The sequence below is a fragment of the Diaphorina citri genome, unplaced genomic scaffold (assembly GCF_000475195.1).
Source record: "Diaphorina citri unplaced genomic scaffold, Diaci psyllid genome assembly version 1.1 scaffold466, whole genome shotgun sequence".
Classification (NCBI taxonomy): domain Eukaryota; kingdom Metazoa; phylum Arthropoda; class Insecta; order Hemiptera; family Psyllidae; genus Diaphorina; species Diaphorina citri.
In genome coordinates, this window is record NW_007377901.1 from 91,220 (window position 1) to 107,507 (window position 16,288).

Sequence of the window (16,288 nt, forward strand, 5' to 3'; positions counted from 1 at the left end):
AATTTTCGATGGTCAGTTTTTAGTGTCAAAACACGTTTTGAGGTGGTATCTGAAAGTCGTAGAAGAAAAAGAAAAATTCAGTTGGTCCTCATTTTTCCTGCTCTATGACTTTGAAACATCACCCAAGTAACCCTCCTTCTCTCTCTCTCTCTCTGGCTAAATTATGATACTACCTCTTACAATTAAAAAAGTTTTCTTTTTTTGTTTTGCACCTAAAGAAAGAAGTGTGGATGTGCCAAATTTCTCACTTTCAATTAGGTTCAATAGGCATCGGATAATCGGATTTCATAATAAGTTTCTTAAGATCCCCTCTGTTTGTACACAGTGCTACTCGACCATGGAGTTGTTTGTAAAGGGGAAGCAAATCAAACAAGGAAGAAAATTTTAATGAGATACATTGATTGGTGGGGAAAATATAAAAACCTTCTTCGACACGAAACATTATTTCTCTCTCTCTCTCCCTCTCTCTCTCTCTTCCTCTCTCCCTCTCACTCCCTCCCTCTTAGGTTTATTTCTTGAGAACCTTTTAAACTGTGGTCCATGGTCCTATATTTTAGCGATTATATAGCCTAATCAATGGAACAGGGTATGAAAAAATCGGTTCCTGAGCATGTTTTTTTCCGTTCATTCGAGTCGGTTGGCTGAAATAGGACGTGTTTTACCCTCCATTCTTACATGGACTTTGTTCTGGACGCCAGCAGCTCCTCATTGATGTCCAGAAAGTCACTCAGCCGGATACCAACCACGTGCAACGTTACTTCTACTCAATTTTTTTTCCGGTAGCACGTCTGCCTTGGTCGCGGATTCGATTCCCGCCCGGGGCGGCCCGGGGCGGATTTTGTCCTGGAGGGATAAGTTTCGTTCTCGGATCGGCTGGCTTTGTCCTATCCCCTCTTCCGTCTCTCTTCACTTTCAGGACAATAAGACCCTAGCAGTAACAGTGTCCCCTCTATCAAACCTCTTGAAAAAGTAACTTTTTTGTTGCACCATCCAGTATATTTTTCCATCCCTCTGTCCGCTACACCCTGTATACTTCCCCATCCCCTACTCCTTACACCCGAGGGCTATTTAATATTTAAAAAGCCATCTGAAATGTTTTTTCCTGATTTACCCTCAAGTTATGGCAAGGATGAGTCAAGTTCAAAGACTTTTGCTATTCATTTTCATCTCCCCCACCACCTAAACCATAATGGATATTACAGTGGCAGTATATCTCCATGGTCGTAAAACTTTTCTGTCTTTTCTGTGTCCTGAATTCAGAATAGTTGTCCCGCTTTGTTTGAAATAATGAACGAGTAAAGCTGGACTTTGAACGAGTAAAGCTGGATTAAATTATAACATGACCTAAGAAATAGGATACAAACATAATATATTATATTAGATTATGACAACTTTTAATTCTAATAATACTCGTAGAACACGTTCGTTCATTGGATCATAATGTCATAAATAATAATTATTTTGAATTTTATATGATTTAGATTAGAAATTGACCATTGTACAATGTACTTTCATGTATCTTATGTGCAAATAAAACATAAGAAAGAAGAATTTTAAATCAAACAGATTCTCCATTTTTGTCTGAAGCATTATAATTTCATTTGTCTCTCTATTTTGGTTCACCTTTTTGGCCCGCGAAGTAGGTAATACCTACCTATCTGCCCAATGTAGCATGTGGCCCGCAGACACATGGAAGTTGGAAACCCCTGCCCTATACCAATCTTCTAAAATTTCAAAGCAACTCCTGTGAATACAGAATACACTAGGTTAGGTAATTTCATTATTTCTCTTAATTAGTAGCTATTTTAACTTAACAAAAATCTTCTGTTTCTTTTCCAATTTAGTGAAATCCAAACCTTGTGTCCATAACAATAATAATCCCTATAGTCCGAGCTGATTTATTAACCAGTGATTAACAATAACCAGTGATTAACAACAACCAGTGATTAACAATAACTAGTGATTCACAATATTATTACCAATTAAACAGCAACATTAAAAATATCGAAAACAACAACAGTTCTATCAGTGTCTTTTGATTATAGACCAAGTGATCATTTGAATATCAAGAGATGAATAAAGCATTGGATTAGTGGACTTGTAGTGATGAATCCAATGAGATCAGTGGATTATGAATCAGTTGATGTGATGGATTGAGATAATCACCGGTATTCATCATGTATGAAGGATGCTACAAGGGAGTTCTACTTGTCATCTTAGTCCTCGCCATCCAGATACCATGTAAGTACAACCTTGTAAAACCTTTTATCCAGAAAAATTTTCCATTATTACTTTCCTTATCCTATAGCAGGGGTGGCCAGACTTTTTTCGTTGCGGTTCCCTTCTTAACTTTCAAAAGTGTTCGATATTCTATTCTATTTGTAGATTTGAGTCTTCAAACTTCAAAGTTGAGTTTTTCATGGGATCTCATCACTTTTTGATACTGGAGATTTTTTTTTTATTTACATATTAAGTAAGTTAGGTAAGCACATACATAATATTATTTATAGGTACCAACCAACAGCTAGAATACCTAGATGAACAAACAATGTACATTTACACAAACATGTTATTGTATATTATGTAGATACCTGTGATTCCTTCAGGATCTTAATTTATCTTTATCTATTTCTCTCTTTTCTTTCCTCTCTCTCTATTTCTCTCTCCCCCCCCTTTCTCTCTCTTTCGCTCTCTCTCTCTCTCTCTCTCTCTCTCTCTCTCTCTCTCTCTCTCTCTCTCTCTCTCTCTCTCTCTCTCTCTCTCTCTTTATTTAACACCAATCCTGTTTCTAATTATTTTGTTAGAACACAGTTTTAATTAATTTTATTTTTTCTCTTACTTTTTTTCTCTCTCTCTTGGTGCTTTTCTCGATTTGAAATAACAGACAGAGAGAGAAAGAGATAGAGTCTTTTAAAAATAAACTAAAAGGGAGAGAGAGAGAGAGGGAGGGAAGGAGAAATCGATTTGATTTTATTCTGAATATTAGAGTACAAATATTGAGAAAATTTATTTCAGAGAGAACGTAATGGACAGAGAGAGAAATAGAGGTGGAGAAAGGGAGAGACTGTAGAGGGGAGGGAGAGAGAAAGAGGGAAAAAGGAGAGAGAAAGAAAGAAGGAGAGAGGGTCAGGGAGGTCGAAAGAAGGAATAATATTGGTCGAAAGAAGGAATAATAAAAGAAGTAAGAATATCAAATAAGGAATACGGCTACAGGGTCGATTTTATAAAATGTAGATATACGTATACACAACCTATAGAAAAAAATACCTGTAAAATACAACAGACAAAGTATGAAACTACCTAGTCCATTTTTACTTTTTTTTTAATCCTTATTTATTTATTACATTCTCTTTCTCGGTACAAAATGAGTGTTTTTAATGATTTCGGTATTAAGTAGGTATTTTTAAATTTTAAATTTAAAAAACTCAAGTTCATCCCTGATGTTTTTAAACAGGTGATGAAGGAAAAGTAAATTGTAAAAATCAAGTAAAATATTTATGTAAAAATCAAGTTATTTTATATAAAAAATATATCTCAAATTTAATGAAAAAATACCTACCTACAATTTTTTCATGAAGCTCACAGAGGCGTGAAGCAAAAAGGTTCAAGTCAATTAGAAAAAAATAACATTTTTTTTTTTTATTATTATTAGAACAAAATGCTAATAATTAATTAAAGAGAAAATTAATAAATGAAGCTAATTTTGTACGTTCACCTGATTGGATAATTGAATAAAAAAATTCAGTGGAGCTATTTTTTTCTGACTGCACAATGTGTCACTTTGCCCCTCTCTGGTATCACTTTGCCCCTCTCTCCCCTATACTCGTATCTTGGTAGATATTATTGGAAAAAATGACATTTCTCTCTCTCTCTCTCTTTTTCTCTCAATTAGTGGATGTGCCAAATTTCTCACTTTCAATGGAGGAGTTGCAAATGGGTAAAAATTATTCATAAATGGTCAATTCCTACGTAAAAAGTAGTGACAAATCCAAATTTGAGGTCGAAACTCCGAAAGGGTAACTTTAAAAGGCCGAAAATTCAATTTTTAATTGCCATTCTAATGAAAAAGTTCAAAGAGTTGTGACGTCAGATTTCACGTCAAACTGCGCAGAAACGCTTGCGCACAAACAAACGAAGACAACAGCTGTAACGTGGTAGGTATGTCTGTTGTAAGTCAGAAACTTACAACAGACATACAGTTACAAGTCAGTTACAAGATTTGTAACAAAGAATAAAGGTACCTAAAGCTAAAGGTTTGTTCTTATTTTTTCTCAAGTTGATTTTAACTTCGAATTATCTTAAGTAACCTAAGTGTGCCTTTAACCTTTTGACCTAACTATTCTGACCGTAGGTATAAAATTGACCACAAGAACCCGTGAAACCCACGGGGAAATGTATGAAAAGGAATTTTCTTTTATCTTTCTTATCTCTTATACTAAAGCTTAATAATCAAAGGATCTTTGAAGAATTTCAAACCTTTGAGAACACTGTCCCATGGTATCCTGACTCTCTATTGTCCTACGAACTACATAGTTGTCAACTCCTGTCCCCAGGAAACTTTCAACTCTTGTGGTTTGTGAGATTCTCTCCATGGGCACTTCTAACGAAACTTTTCTCCAGATATGCCATGACCTGAGAGGAAAAATAAGCAAAATAGTTGCCAGCAAACTTCATGTGGAATAAAAAGGCTTCGTAGAAAAGATGAGGAAAGAACAGAAACCAAGGAAGGAGAAGGAGAAAAGGATGAGCAACGAGGTTGAAGAAAAAGAAGGAAAGAATCTTGAGATAAAAAATGAAAAAAAAAAAAAAAAAAAAACTTAAAAAAAAAAAAAAGCGGACACAAAAAAAGGGAAGGGGGGAGAAAGAAAAATTTCAATGGGTAAGGTTCTTAAACACTAGTAGGTGCCTATTCATTTTTACATTAATTACACACCACCTTGGCTTCCATTAGATAGTAGGTAGGTAGGTAGGTAGGTAGGTAGGTAGGTAGGTAGGTAGGTAGGTAGGTAGGTAGGTAGGTAGGTAGGTAGGTAGGTAGGTAGGTAGGTAGGTAGGTAGGTAGGTAGGTAGGTAGGTAGGTAGGTAGGTAGGTAGGTAGGTAGGTAGGTAGGTAGGTAGGTAGGTAGGTAGGTAGGTAGGTAGGTAGGTAGGTAGGTAGGTAGGTAGGTAGGTAGGTAGGTAGGTAGGTAGGTAGAGAATTCAAAGAAAAAGAAGACTAAGGAAAAGAAGAAGGAGCAGAAGTAGAAGAAGAAGCCGAAAAAGATGCAGCAGCTATTGAAGAAGAAAAAGAGGGTGGAAAAGGAGCAGGAAGAGAAGAAAGAATTGCACCGATTTTATTTGCATGGGAATATTTGCTATCAGGTTTTTTAAGTCTCGAATGAAGTTCTTTCTTATTACTATTCTGGCAAGGATTTCTGGAACAAGCTTTTATCCAAGCGTACAGAAAAACGAGATTTGACCCGAAGGTATTTGAATTCTTTTTGTTTAAACTGTCACCTTCTTTATTTATATTAAATTTCGCCTCAAGAAAGATCTGCTATTCTGATTCTTTGAGCATGTCGAGGGAGCTTTAATCTTTAATTTGTTTGGGGGAAAAGTACAAGTATAACATATTAGGTATACTTACCTATGTGTATATAATAGTGCTTCAGTTATTCTGTCAAAATAGGATAGGTAGTCATTATTTTGACAGTTTTAGGTTTAGATAGAGTTTTCCCACTTTTGTCCTAAAATTGTACCAAATTATCAGAGCACACGCGGTATTGTATTTTGAAAGTCTTTCAATGACAGTATGAACATTGGACAATTATTTATTGGACTTCTGCTCTATCATTTTGTAACTTGGAACTTTGGACCCTTCTCAAAAGTTCCCTCCAGGAGAAGTTTTCTGAATCGACTTGGGATCAATTTAATTTGAATAAAACATTTACTGATGAAAATTTGTAATGAAACAATAAGTTGAAAATGATCAAGTGTTTTGATGATTCATCATATCGGTTACAAAAATTCGCAAGCTAAAATAAACAGATTGTACTACTCCTTCATCCCAGGAAGCCAATAAAAAATATCTGCACATAAAAAAATTAATCTAATTTCTCCTCTTCCTCCTTCTCCTACTTCTCTTTCACCTCCACTACCTCCTCCTTCTCCTCCTCCTGCTCCACTACCTCCTCTTTCTCTTCCTCCTCCCTCTTCTTCTTCTCCTCTTTCTCCTCCCCCTTCTCCCACTTCTCTCACCCTGCTCCAATACCTCCTCCTCCTCTTTCTCTTCTTCTCCTCCTCCTTCTCCCAGTTCCTGGCTCTACATGAGACTTTCCAGGTTCCAAGTGTTTTGTTCAAGGAGAACATAAATCATACCCTCATACCGTATATTAATACTCACCGGGTAGTTTTCTTTCTTTCTTTTATATTTCTTTTCTTCGTGGAAAAAACGGAGGTGCACATTTTTTCCCTTTATGAAATATTGAAAAAAATCCCGTTGCCTGTTTCTTTTCTCTTTCTTCAATAAGGAAATGAGAAGTTTGGCGTAACAAAAACCATAACGCTCTCATTACACTTATTGTTCAAATGGGGATGTCTGTCTGTCCTTCTGTCTGTCTGTAAACAAAATATCTCGAGAACGGTAAGAGCTAGAGACTTGAAATTTGGTATGTAGATGTCAAATGTGAGAATGCGACACGAAACTTTTGGTTAAGACCGATGCAACGCTTGGCGGCATTTTACCGCTTTTTGGCGGTTTTCGGTGTAATTTAACAATCGGAACGTTTGGTTGAGATAGGAACATGCAATTCAAAGGCAAGGCGTGTTTTGGTTTCACTCAAAAGTCTCAGAAGTGAGTGAGTTCTGACTTCTAAGTGAGCCAAAACAGAATAAAATCATCCCTGTGCTATATTCATAGGTATTTACTTATCCAATCTTCCCCTTTATCTTTCTCATATTGTGTCATATTATTATACTGTTCTTCTGTTTGAATTGAGTCTTTAGAATTCAATTATTGGGTAACAACCTTGTATGTAATAACTAATAACGAGATCAAAACAGGACTACAGGGTAACACTCTGATTGAAATCAACACGTTTTCCGTCTTCTTAACATTATAAAAATCATGACATCATGATACTTGAAAAGAAATTCACATCATCCCGTGGTTTGTTTGAAAACACAAGTCATCCAACTGATTTCTTACTTAAACAAGAAGAATGAAGCATAAGCAGTGATGAAATAAAGAGCGGAAGTTATATGAAGCGAAGGGAGAGATGACAGTTTCATAAGTGAGTAGGTTTGTAGGGTAAGAGAAGAAAAGCGTTGTTTTACTTGTGTGCTTGTTTTAGTTCACGTTCCTAATGCTTAATTTAAGTATTCAACCCAGGGCTGATTGAGAGTTTGACGAAAAACGCTGACCCCGTCTGAACACGGGAAAAGCCGACGGAAAAGAAGAAAACTAGTGATAATAGGGTGCCACTAGTTAGGGTGGAAGAACTCTATTATTGGGTTACTTCCACTGATTTAGGTGGAGCTGATTGGGTTATAACATTATAGAGTGCGGAGCTTCCCGATACCTATAGAGTTCAATATTAGAGTTCCGAAACCCAGTCACTCGATTTAGGCTTTCAGCACCCTGGTTATTTCTCGATGTAGACAAATCCAGTAAAAATGGACTGTTAAACAATTTCCTGAAGACATTACCTAGTGTAGGAGTAAATTAAAGACCTTTAGGCTTTAGGTACATATAATGTAGGTACATCAGATAGGTATCTCCAAGGAGATAACTCGCGATAATAACAATCTCATTAAACTCATCATTAACAACAATGTTAAACTCATCATTAACAACAATGTTAAACTGTTTCGTCTCATCAAATCTGTGCCCATGTTTCCTACTCGTTATTAAACACAGGAAAATTTTCATTCTTCTTCTGCTTTAGGGAGCAAAATTCCCCCCCCCCCGTTTTTCTAAAAATAAAATCTCTGTTGGACTTAGAAGATTTTTTATCATTGCATTTTGCTTTGCTAGATTGTTTTTCCCTATATTTTCCTATTGGATTCAAAATACATAGGACATAGGACGTTTTTTTCTTTTACTTCGTTTACTTATTTTTAGTCTCAATTCAATTTGAGAAAACAGATCAAGAGAGGGCGGAGACAGGGAGAGCGAGAGAGACAAAGAGAAACACCGCGAAGGCCAAAGAGAGAGAGAGCGAGAGAGAGAGAGAGAGAGAGAGAAAAAAGACAAAGTGTAAAGAGATTAGAGGGGAATTCCGAAAGAAAACTACATAAGCCATAAGCTACCTAGTACCTAGGTATTGTTAGGTATAAAGATCCATCCATCTTACCCATGTGTGGCTAAAGCTCTCTAAAGTTATAAAATTAATTACACTTCTCCCTCCCCCCAACTTTATTATTACGCCCCCCCCCCACTATATCTCTATCATCGAGAACAATATGAAATTAGTTGATAATAATACCATAGTACCTACCTTGTATAGTCTGTGCCGTATAGCTTGAGAATTTCCTTGGCAAAGAGGAGGAGGAGGAGGAGGAGGAGGAGGAGGAGGAGGAGGAACAAAAAGGTATTCTCGGGGGGTCGAGTGGATTGGGCCATTATCTAATCTGAATATTTATAATATTTACCCACGAATTTGTTCGTAATGTACAGTGATTTTTTTTCCTTCTTCAATAAATTGTTATTTATTGTTTCTCTCTTTCTCTCCAAGTACAGAATTGACAGGATTCTCACGTATTGAGCTGTTCCACACAATCGGAATGAGCTCTATCCACCCAAACGGTGGAAATTTCATTGGAAAAAGTCTACCTAGCTACCTGCTTAGTTAAATAGTTTAACATACTTGCTCGTCGAAGCTCTTCTTCTTCGTGTCAAAAATAAATAAATAATTAGGGAGGAAGATATTTATTTCCCTGCAAAAAAAGTAAGAAAAGTAGAAATTAAAGAAAAAGTAAGAAAAAAAAGTAAGAAAAGTAGAGATTGCCTTAGGCAATAATTTCGCCCCTTGCTTGTAATTTTTGTGTATTTTGTGTACATGTAATTATAAACAATAAAGAGTAAATAATAATAATAATAAAATTAGTGGATGTGCCAAATTTCTCACTTTCAATGGAGGAGTTGCAAATGGGTAAAAATTATTCATAAATGGTCAATTCCTACGTAAAAAGTAGTGACAAATCCAAATTTGAGGTCGAAACTCCGAAAGGGTAACTTTAAAAGGCCGAAAATTCAATTTTTAATTGCCATTCTAATGAAAAAGTTCAAAGAGTTGTGACGTCAGATTTCACGTCAAACTGCGCAGAAACGCTTGCGCACAAACAAACGAAGCGAGAGTAATGAATTATGACGTCATTGCCTACAGGAGCGTATGCCGTGACGTCAAACTTCACGATTTACCGGTATTTTTTAAATCGATTTATCTTGGTATCTGAAAGTCGTAGAAGAAAAAGAAAAATTCAGTTGGTCCTCATTTTTCCTGCTCTATGACTTTGAAACATCACCCAAGTAAGCGCAACTGATCTATTTGTGGATGTGCCAAATTTCTCACTTTCAATTAGGTTCAATAGGCATCGGATAATCGGATTTCATAATAAGTTTCTTAAGATCCCCTCTGTTTGTACACAGTGCTACTCGACCATGGAGTTGTTTGTAAAGGGGAAGCAAATCAAACAAGGAAGAAAATTTTAATGAGATACATTGATTGGTGGGGAAAATATAAAAACCTTCTTCGACACGAAACATTATTTCTCTCTCTCTCTCCCTCTCTCTCTCTCTTCCTCTCTCCCTCTCACTCCCTCCCTCTTAGGTTTATTTCTTGAGAACCTTTTAAACTGTGGTCCATGGTCCTATATTTTAGCGATCATTCATAAGGACATGGGTCTCATGGACAAACTAAATGTAAAATATGCCACCCACTCGGGCTCAGACCGACCGAACGACCGCCACTTGATCTCAGACCTTGATCTGTCAGACCATCTTAACGTGTGTGGTGAAGAAAGCTTGAAACCTTGGTCTGAAGATTTTCCCGCCACACTCGTTCCGACTTCCGACTGTCTCACAGACTGTGGCGGACATTAGGTCTTCGTTCGTCCTCAGACCAAGACCCTTGTATGACTTCACGTATCGCACAAAATTTGAGCTGCATATACTCAGCAAGACCCTTGTATGACTTCACCTATCGCACAAAATTTGAGTTGCATATACATACTTCAACAAACGTATTTCTGGGACGACTTAAGATTTGTTGATGACTTCAACAAAATCCCCTTTCTAACGAAGTTTCCGTTTGCCATTTTTCCAAATGAAGAACTTATTATGAAAACCTCACTATCTTCCTTCCACTCTTCCTCTTCCTATCCCTCTCTCCTCCTCTTTCTCCCTCCTCCTCCTATCTCTTTTCCCATCATCACCCCCACCTCAATATAAAAGCTCCCTCTTCAAACACTTCCTCCCACTTTATTGTAGTTTTCCGAGGGAAAAAATTCCCTTGACTCGAATTAGTCATTTGTTTCCTTCAGAACTTTCTCCCCCACTCTCTGAAATCTCCCTCCACCTCTTCCTTCTCCCCCTCCATCTATTCATTGTCCTTCTCCTCCCCCTCCATCTCTTCCGTTTCCTATTAATATTGGAAGTTGGAAGGGGAAGGGAAGAGGGTTTGGAGGGAGAGGGGGTGTAAATAGGCCCACGTGACTGATTCCCAATTATATTTCATTGATCTGAGGTTTGCTGGATTCCCGAGAGGATAACCAGTGTCTAGTTTTGTATCGTGTTACTAGAAACCCCTTCAGATTGAGATGTAGGAATCCATTGATCCACCATAACCCTCACTGGAAGAATTTATGTTCAGTGTTAGGGTGGACGAAATATCATATATGTACCTATGTAATGTAAATCTTACCGTAATTAGTAGTTTTCGGAGATCGGTTGTTAAGCCATACTTATTATACTGGTCTACTTTCGTGTCCCAATATACACATTCTGTTTTCTTCCATCACATTCGTGGTTTTTCCTCTACAGCTACCTGAAAACGGCTACTTTTGATATGTAACGCTGTTAATTTTTTTTACTCCTAGTCATTGTTGTTATGACGCCAAAATCTTGAGAAATATGAGGTGCAAAGTTGTAAAGTTATTTCCAGGAATTCAGCCCGAATCTCAGGAAAGCGGCTCCTTTATATCTAACTTCTAACCTGTCTTCCTCTCTATTTTCAGACATCAACAAGGCATTCCTCACGGCGGCCCACCGTCACCACCCCCCTCCCTCCCTCTCCTCGGACAACAACCTTCAGAACCAAGCCGTCCCAGACTACGTGGTCAAACAACGCGACGAGGTGACGCTCGTGTGCGACGTCCTTATTAATCCGAACGACATCGTGTGGCTTCACAATGGAGAGTTGGTGGACATTGGACATCGGTATTCCCGATCGTCCAGTGGACTGACGATAGTTAATGTCCGACTGGAGGACGATGGCTACTGGCAGTGCCGACATCGGGATAACAGCAACCTCTATGATAAACCCAAGTGGCTGCTGGTTCTCGGTAAGAGATTTGTCGTTTTCGTAGAATAGTAGTAGATAATGTGTTGATAAGGAAGGAGGTTGGCAAGATACAGGACTGTTCTGCCCAGCTACTCGTCTGACAGACTTTCTGAACGTGAGTGGAGGGGTTCCACGATTTTGGGGAATTGAAAGCATACATATACATATAGGTACTCTTGAGTGGTAGGTATGACGACTAAGCCGAAATTCTCAAATAAATGATGATAGAATGACATATCTCGGCTAGGATTGAACCCAAATCCTCCTGCTTATATCAGGAGAGCTCCTTGACTACTCCGCCAACAGGATAGATGTCATAAACAGACATTCTTTACAAGAAAACTATATATGTAGTTTTGAACTACCTACACATAACTATCATAAAAGGAGACTAGAAAGAGGACTATGTAGGAAAGAATGGAGTAAAATATGAAACAAATCTCCAAAGCCAAAGTTTCAAGCCCAGGAGCAAGAGCTTTACAAGTTACGATGTCTCTTGTAGTCATTTTCTGTATGCAACGCCTACGAGTATTCATTTGCAGCAGACTGGTGAGAAAGGTTTGTATTTCTGCAAGAGCATTTCCCAGAGTGAAGTCTTGGAAAGCATTTGACTAATTGAAAGTCACCAGCTGCATACAGATTGCAGGCAAAACAGAGTTGTGTGAACTCAGTGGAGGAGTAACTGTCGAACGTCGACATTCAAACGACCTTTGTGACATTCTCCGCGAAAACGTAGGGCTTTTGCTGGATAATCCATTAACAAACTTGCAGATTTTACATCAGGAAGGGAGGGAAAAAAGTAAGTACCTATAGCTACCTAGATGTAGAACAAGGCAAGGAGACGAAGAATCCTAGCCAGGTTTTGACGAAGAGCGTTTTGATGCAAAGGAGACTGATGAGTAGATAGGTGTGTTCCAAACCCACGGAATTTAGCACCGCAGGAGTAATTAAGGGGCCCCAATGCCTACCTTGCTCCTTGGTCAATGACGAATAAGGAGTGATCAATTTTCATTTCACCATCTGATAGGGGTGACTGAAAATTTCATGACATTTTCGTCCTGAAATCGTCTTGATGCCGCCACTACTCAGGAAATTTCCTCATAATGTAAAATGTAAATCGCTTTAGTTTTGTGTCGGAACGTGACAAAATGGACGTCATTATCATGGTTCATGCTGTCTTGTGTTATTGGACTTGTTGTACTAGTTGGTGCAATGGTTAGTTTCGATCGAACATTTCTCTTGCAATAATCTCCATAGAGTTTGGAGTTTCCAATGATATTGGAATTGGACCAAAGTAACAAAAATGCAAATGTCGGGAATAATAATTTTCACTGATGGAACTCATAATTTGTCTATCGTCCACTACTATACGTTATGTATGTTGTATTGGTTCCTATCTAAATATCTAGGTACATAGATATTTATACAGGATTCTACAAGGTGGTTGGAATTTTTTTTTAGAATATTCAAACCAAAGATCCAGGAGGTCAATACAAGACTTTTTTTACTCATGTGCCCTAAAATGCTTTCTATTCCAGATATGGAGCAAAAAGGGCAAATGTTCTCCTACTTTCTCTATTTTTCTTACTAATGACACCTACTCACCTTTCATTTAGGAGGTTAGAATGACAATGACAATAAAATAGTCGGAGGCCGTACTTACATCTAATCATAAAACCGAGATAGTGGAACAAATTCTCTTGTAGGAAGACAGTTGATCTTCTAATCAAAGCCTGTGTAGCGGCCCTGCACAAATCTACTGTAGTGAATTTCGAGCATTCTGGCTTGAATAAAATTAAATTTTGCCAGCCTAGTTAGCTTAGTTGGTAGTGCGTCTGCCTTGTAAGCGCTAGGCCGCGGGTTCGATTCCCGCCCGGGGCGGATTTTATCCTGATAGGATAATGTTCGTTCTCGGAACGGCTGGCTTTCTCCTATCCTGTCTTCCTTCTCTCTTCGATTTCGGGACGATAAGACCATAGCAGTTACAGTTCCCTCTGTCAAACCTCTTAAAAAAAAAAAAACCTACGTCAATAGTTTGAAGAGACGCCCGGCATAAATCAACACGGAACAGAGTTTTGATGTTTTCTGAATCGACTAGCTCATCTTTTTCATCAGACATTTGTATTCAGGTTAATTCGCCATTTTGCCTGTCTATCCCTTCTCTCTCCTCTCTATTCTCTTTCCTTACCCTCTCTTTTCTCATATCTTCTCTTCCTTTCCACTCTCTTTTCTCTTCTCCTTTGTTTTCTCATTCATATTCCTCTTTCTCGTTCTCTCGGTGTTATTGTTTTTTTCTTCTCCTTCTTCTAGTCCGCTTCATATTCTTCTTTAATGTCCTCTCCATTTGTATTTTTCCACTCTTGCTGCTTTTTTCCACGTTCTGTTATTTTTCTTCAATTTCACTATTGTGTTACTTCGGTTGTTATTGTTGTATTTATTGTTATTAACCAGTCTTGCCAGTGCTATTGTTTTGTTACAATCTCTCTTTGCATTGTTGTCAAGTGCTATTATTTTCCCCACGTTGCCAGCGTTACTTGTTTTTGTATATGTACCTACAGGGGGAATACATGTAATTATAATAGTTATAGGTACAACAATAAAATTTGATTGGTTGGTCCTGAGGAAGCAACATACAGCAATAAAATGTTATTCCCAATCAAATTATATTGCACAACTCTCGCTCCTAATACTATTCTAATGCTCTCTCTTGTCCCTCTCTTTGTCTCTTTCTCTCTCTCTCCCTCTCCCTCTTTCTCTCATTACAGTGCAATTATTTGCTTTGTGTTGTATAACACAGATAGATACATTAGTACATCATAGTTATGTAGGTAGATAGGTATAATATAGGTACCTATGTATTTAGTAGGAAATTTATATGGATGAATACTGATGCGGTTTTAATTATCGGAATCAACTGGGGAGCCATATTTGACGGAGGGGTAATTGTGAACTATGAGGCTATTATGTTCAGACGGGGTAAATGTTGGGGTAACTTAGAACAGTGGGGGTGTTGTGACTTGGGAGTGGTGAGAAATGGGAGGGGAATAGTTACCTGTGAACTCAGTCTGTAGACGGCAGAAACGAGGGGAAAACGGATTTCCAAACGGTTAACTTGTATTTTTCCTTTGAAATCTGCACTGAGTAAGTACTGAGTTATTATTGAATGTTGTTTTTCAATTTTAATTAATCATTCTAATTTTATTTCATGTTTCTTTGAGAGAAAAAAAAGCGTTCCAGACAATTTCTCTGTTTGTACTTTTATGCCATGTGCCATTATTATACCATCTTGTACTTCTCAAATGATTTTTTTCAAGTTGTCTAATTGAACAAAGAAGGAAAGAAGCCAGTTCCAAGTTTGAAATCGTCGAATTTGCATTCAGTTTGTCATTATATCTCCGAAGTCCCGAACTCTTCGTCATCTGCAATAATTAGATGAATCTTGGGAAACACAAATTTGAACACTTTTGTTCTTTTCTATGACATTGCAATTGAAATGCTTTAAGCGCTTCGCTAGTTTCACAGTAACTTGACGTTCTCTTTTGCTTTCTTAACACATAATGATGATTATGTATGCTTGTACCTATGTACCTCTGCTCTAGGTAAATATATCGTAATATTATGACGATAGTATACTTTGAAGTTTCAACTTTACATAAACATTATATCCACCTACTTTACATACAGTCTCAACTTTCTAATCTGTTGGATGACGAGGTTGTGAAAGTTATTTTTTTTTATTTTATTATTATTATTATTTTTTTTTTTTCAAAAGCTCATGTCAAGCTCATTAGCAAATTCCAGACACGAGAGAGAGAGAGAGAGAGAGAGAGAGAGGATCATGTTACAGGAACTTTACTGGTTGAGATATTTTTAAAACAATAAATTAGCCCGGGGCAATTTAAAAGTTTGTGATATAATATTTTATTATGACGTAATGATTTTCCTCTTCGAGATAATGTGAGAGGAATGGGATTTTTTCATTTTATTTTTCAGGGAAAAATGTTTGAAATTTTATACAAAGGGCCAAGCGTGGGGAGAATGAGATGTTTGATGGTTGATAGAACCCTGTAGGATAAGACTGTATGAGTATGGTACAAAAATGTTGCTGTTTCATCCACCCACATACTAGTGAGGCAATCCTTCGACTGCTCAGGTCATCAGGCTTTTTGTATTATTATTATTATTATTATTATAATGCGTAATCACTTTATTAAGGTACATAATAATACATATGGGAAATAACTTTCAACATATGAATATAATGCGTAATCACTTTATTAAGGTACATAATAATACATATGGGAAATAACTTTCAACATATGAATATCTAAATTTCTCTCATTCATTCAGGACTTTCCTAACGATGGACGTGGTAGATAATTCTAAAAAAAATTCCGACCACCCTGTATTTTACACCCTGTCACTATTTCATATTTAAATGGAAAATAGTGTACAAAATAATGGGAAATATCTTGTTAAAAATAGGAAATGATATTATTGCAGCTATTGTATGATTATTGTGTTTGTTTTGCATTTTCCTGGCATCCTGGCTAGACGTCCATTTGAGTTTTCCTCTTGGCTCTTCGAATCAGCTTTTGTAACCTAGAGTACATTGACCTAAGCTACTAGGTCAGGGCCAGGGCTACTAGGCTCTCAAGACCAGGGTTCAATTCCCGTTGTGGCTTTTAAAAAAGGGAGGGGACGGGCCCCCTCTTAAATACGGTCCTGCATCATACAAACATATGACA

General features: G+C 37.4%; 1 protein-coding gene across 1 annotated transcript in view; it reads left to right on the plus strand.

Moving 5' to 3' along the window:
* Positions 1–16,288, plus strand: part of LOC103509093 (carcinoembryonic antigen-related cell adhesion molecule 1) — a 93,608-nt gene that overhangs the window by 35,266 nt on the left and 42,054 nt on the right. The window contains exons 2-3 of the mRNA XM_026823517.1: positions 1,845–2,241; positions 11,215–11,541. Coding sequence (XP_026679318.1) covers positions 2,178–2,241; positions 11,215–11,541 — 391 coding nt within the window. The 5' untranslated portion in view covers positions 1,845–2,177. The remainder of the gene's footprint in view (positions 1–1,844; positions 2,242–11,214; positions 11,542–16,288) is intronic.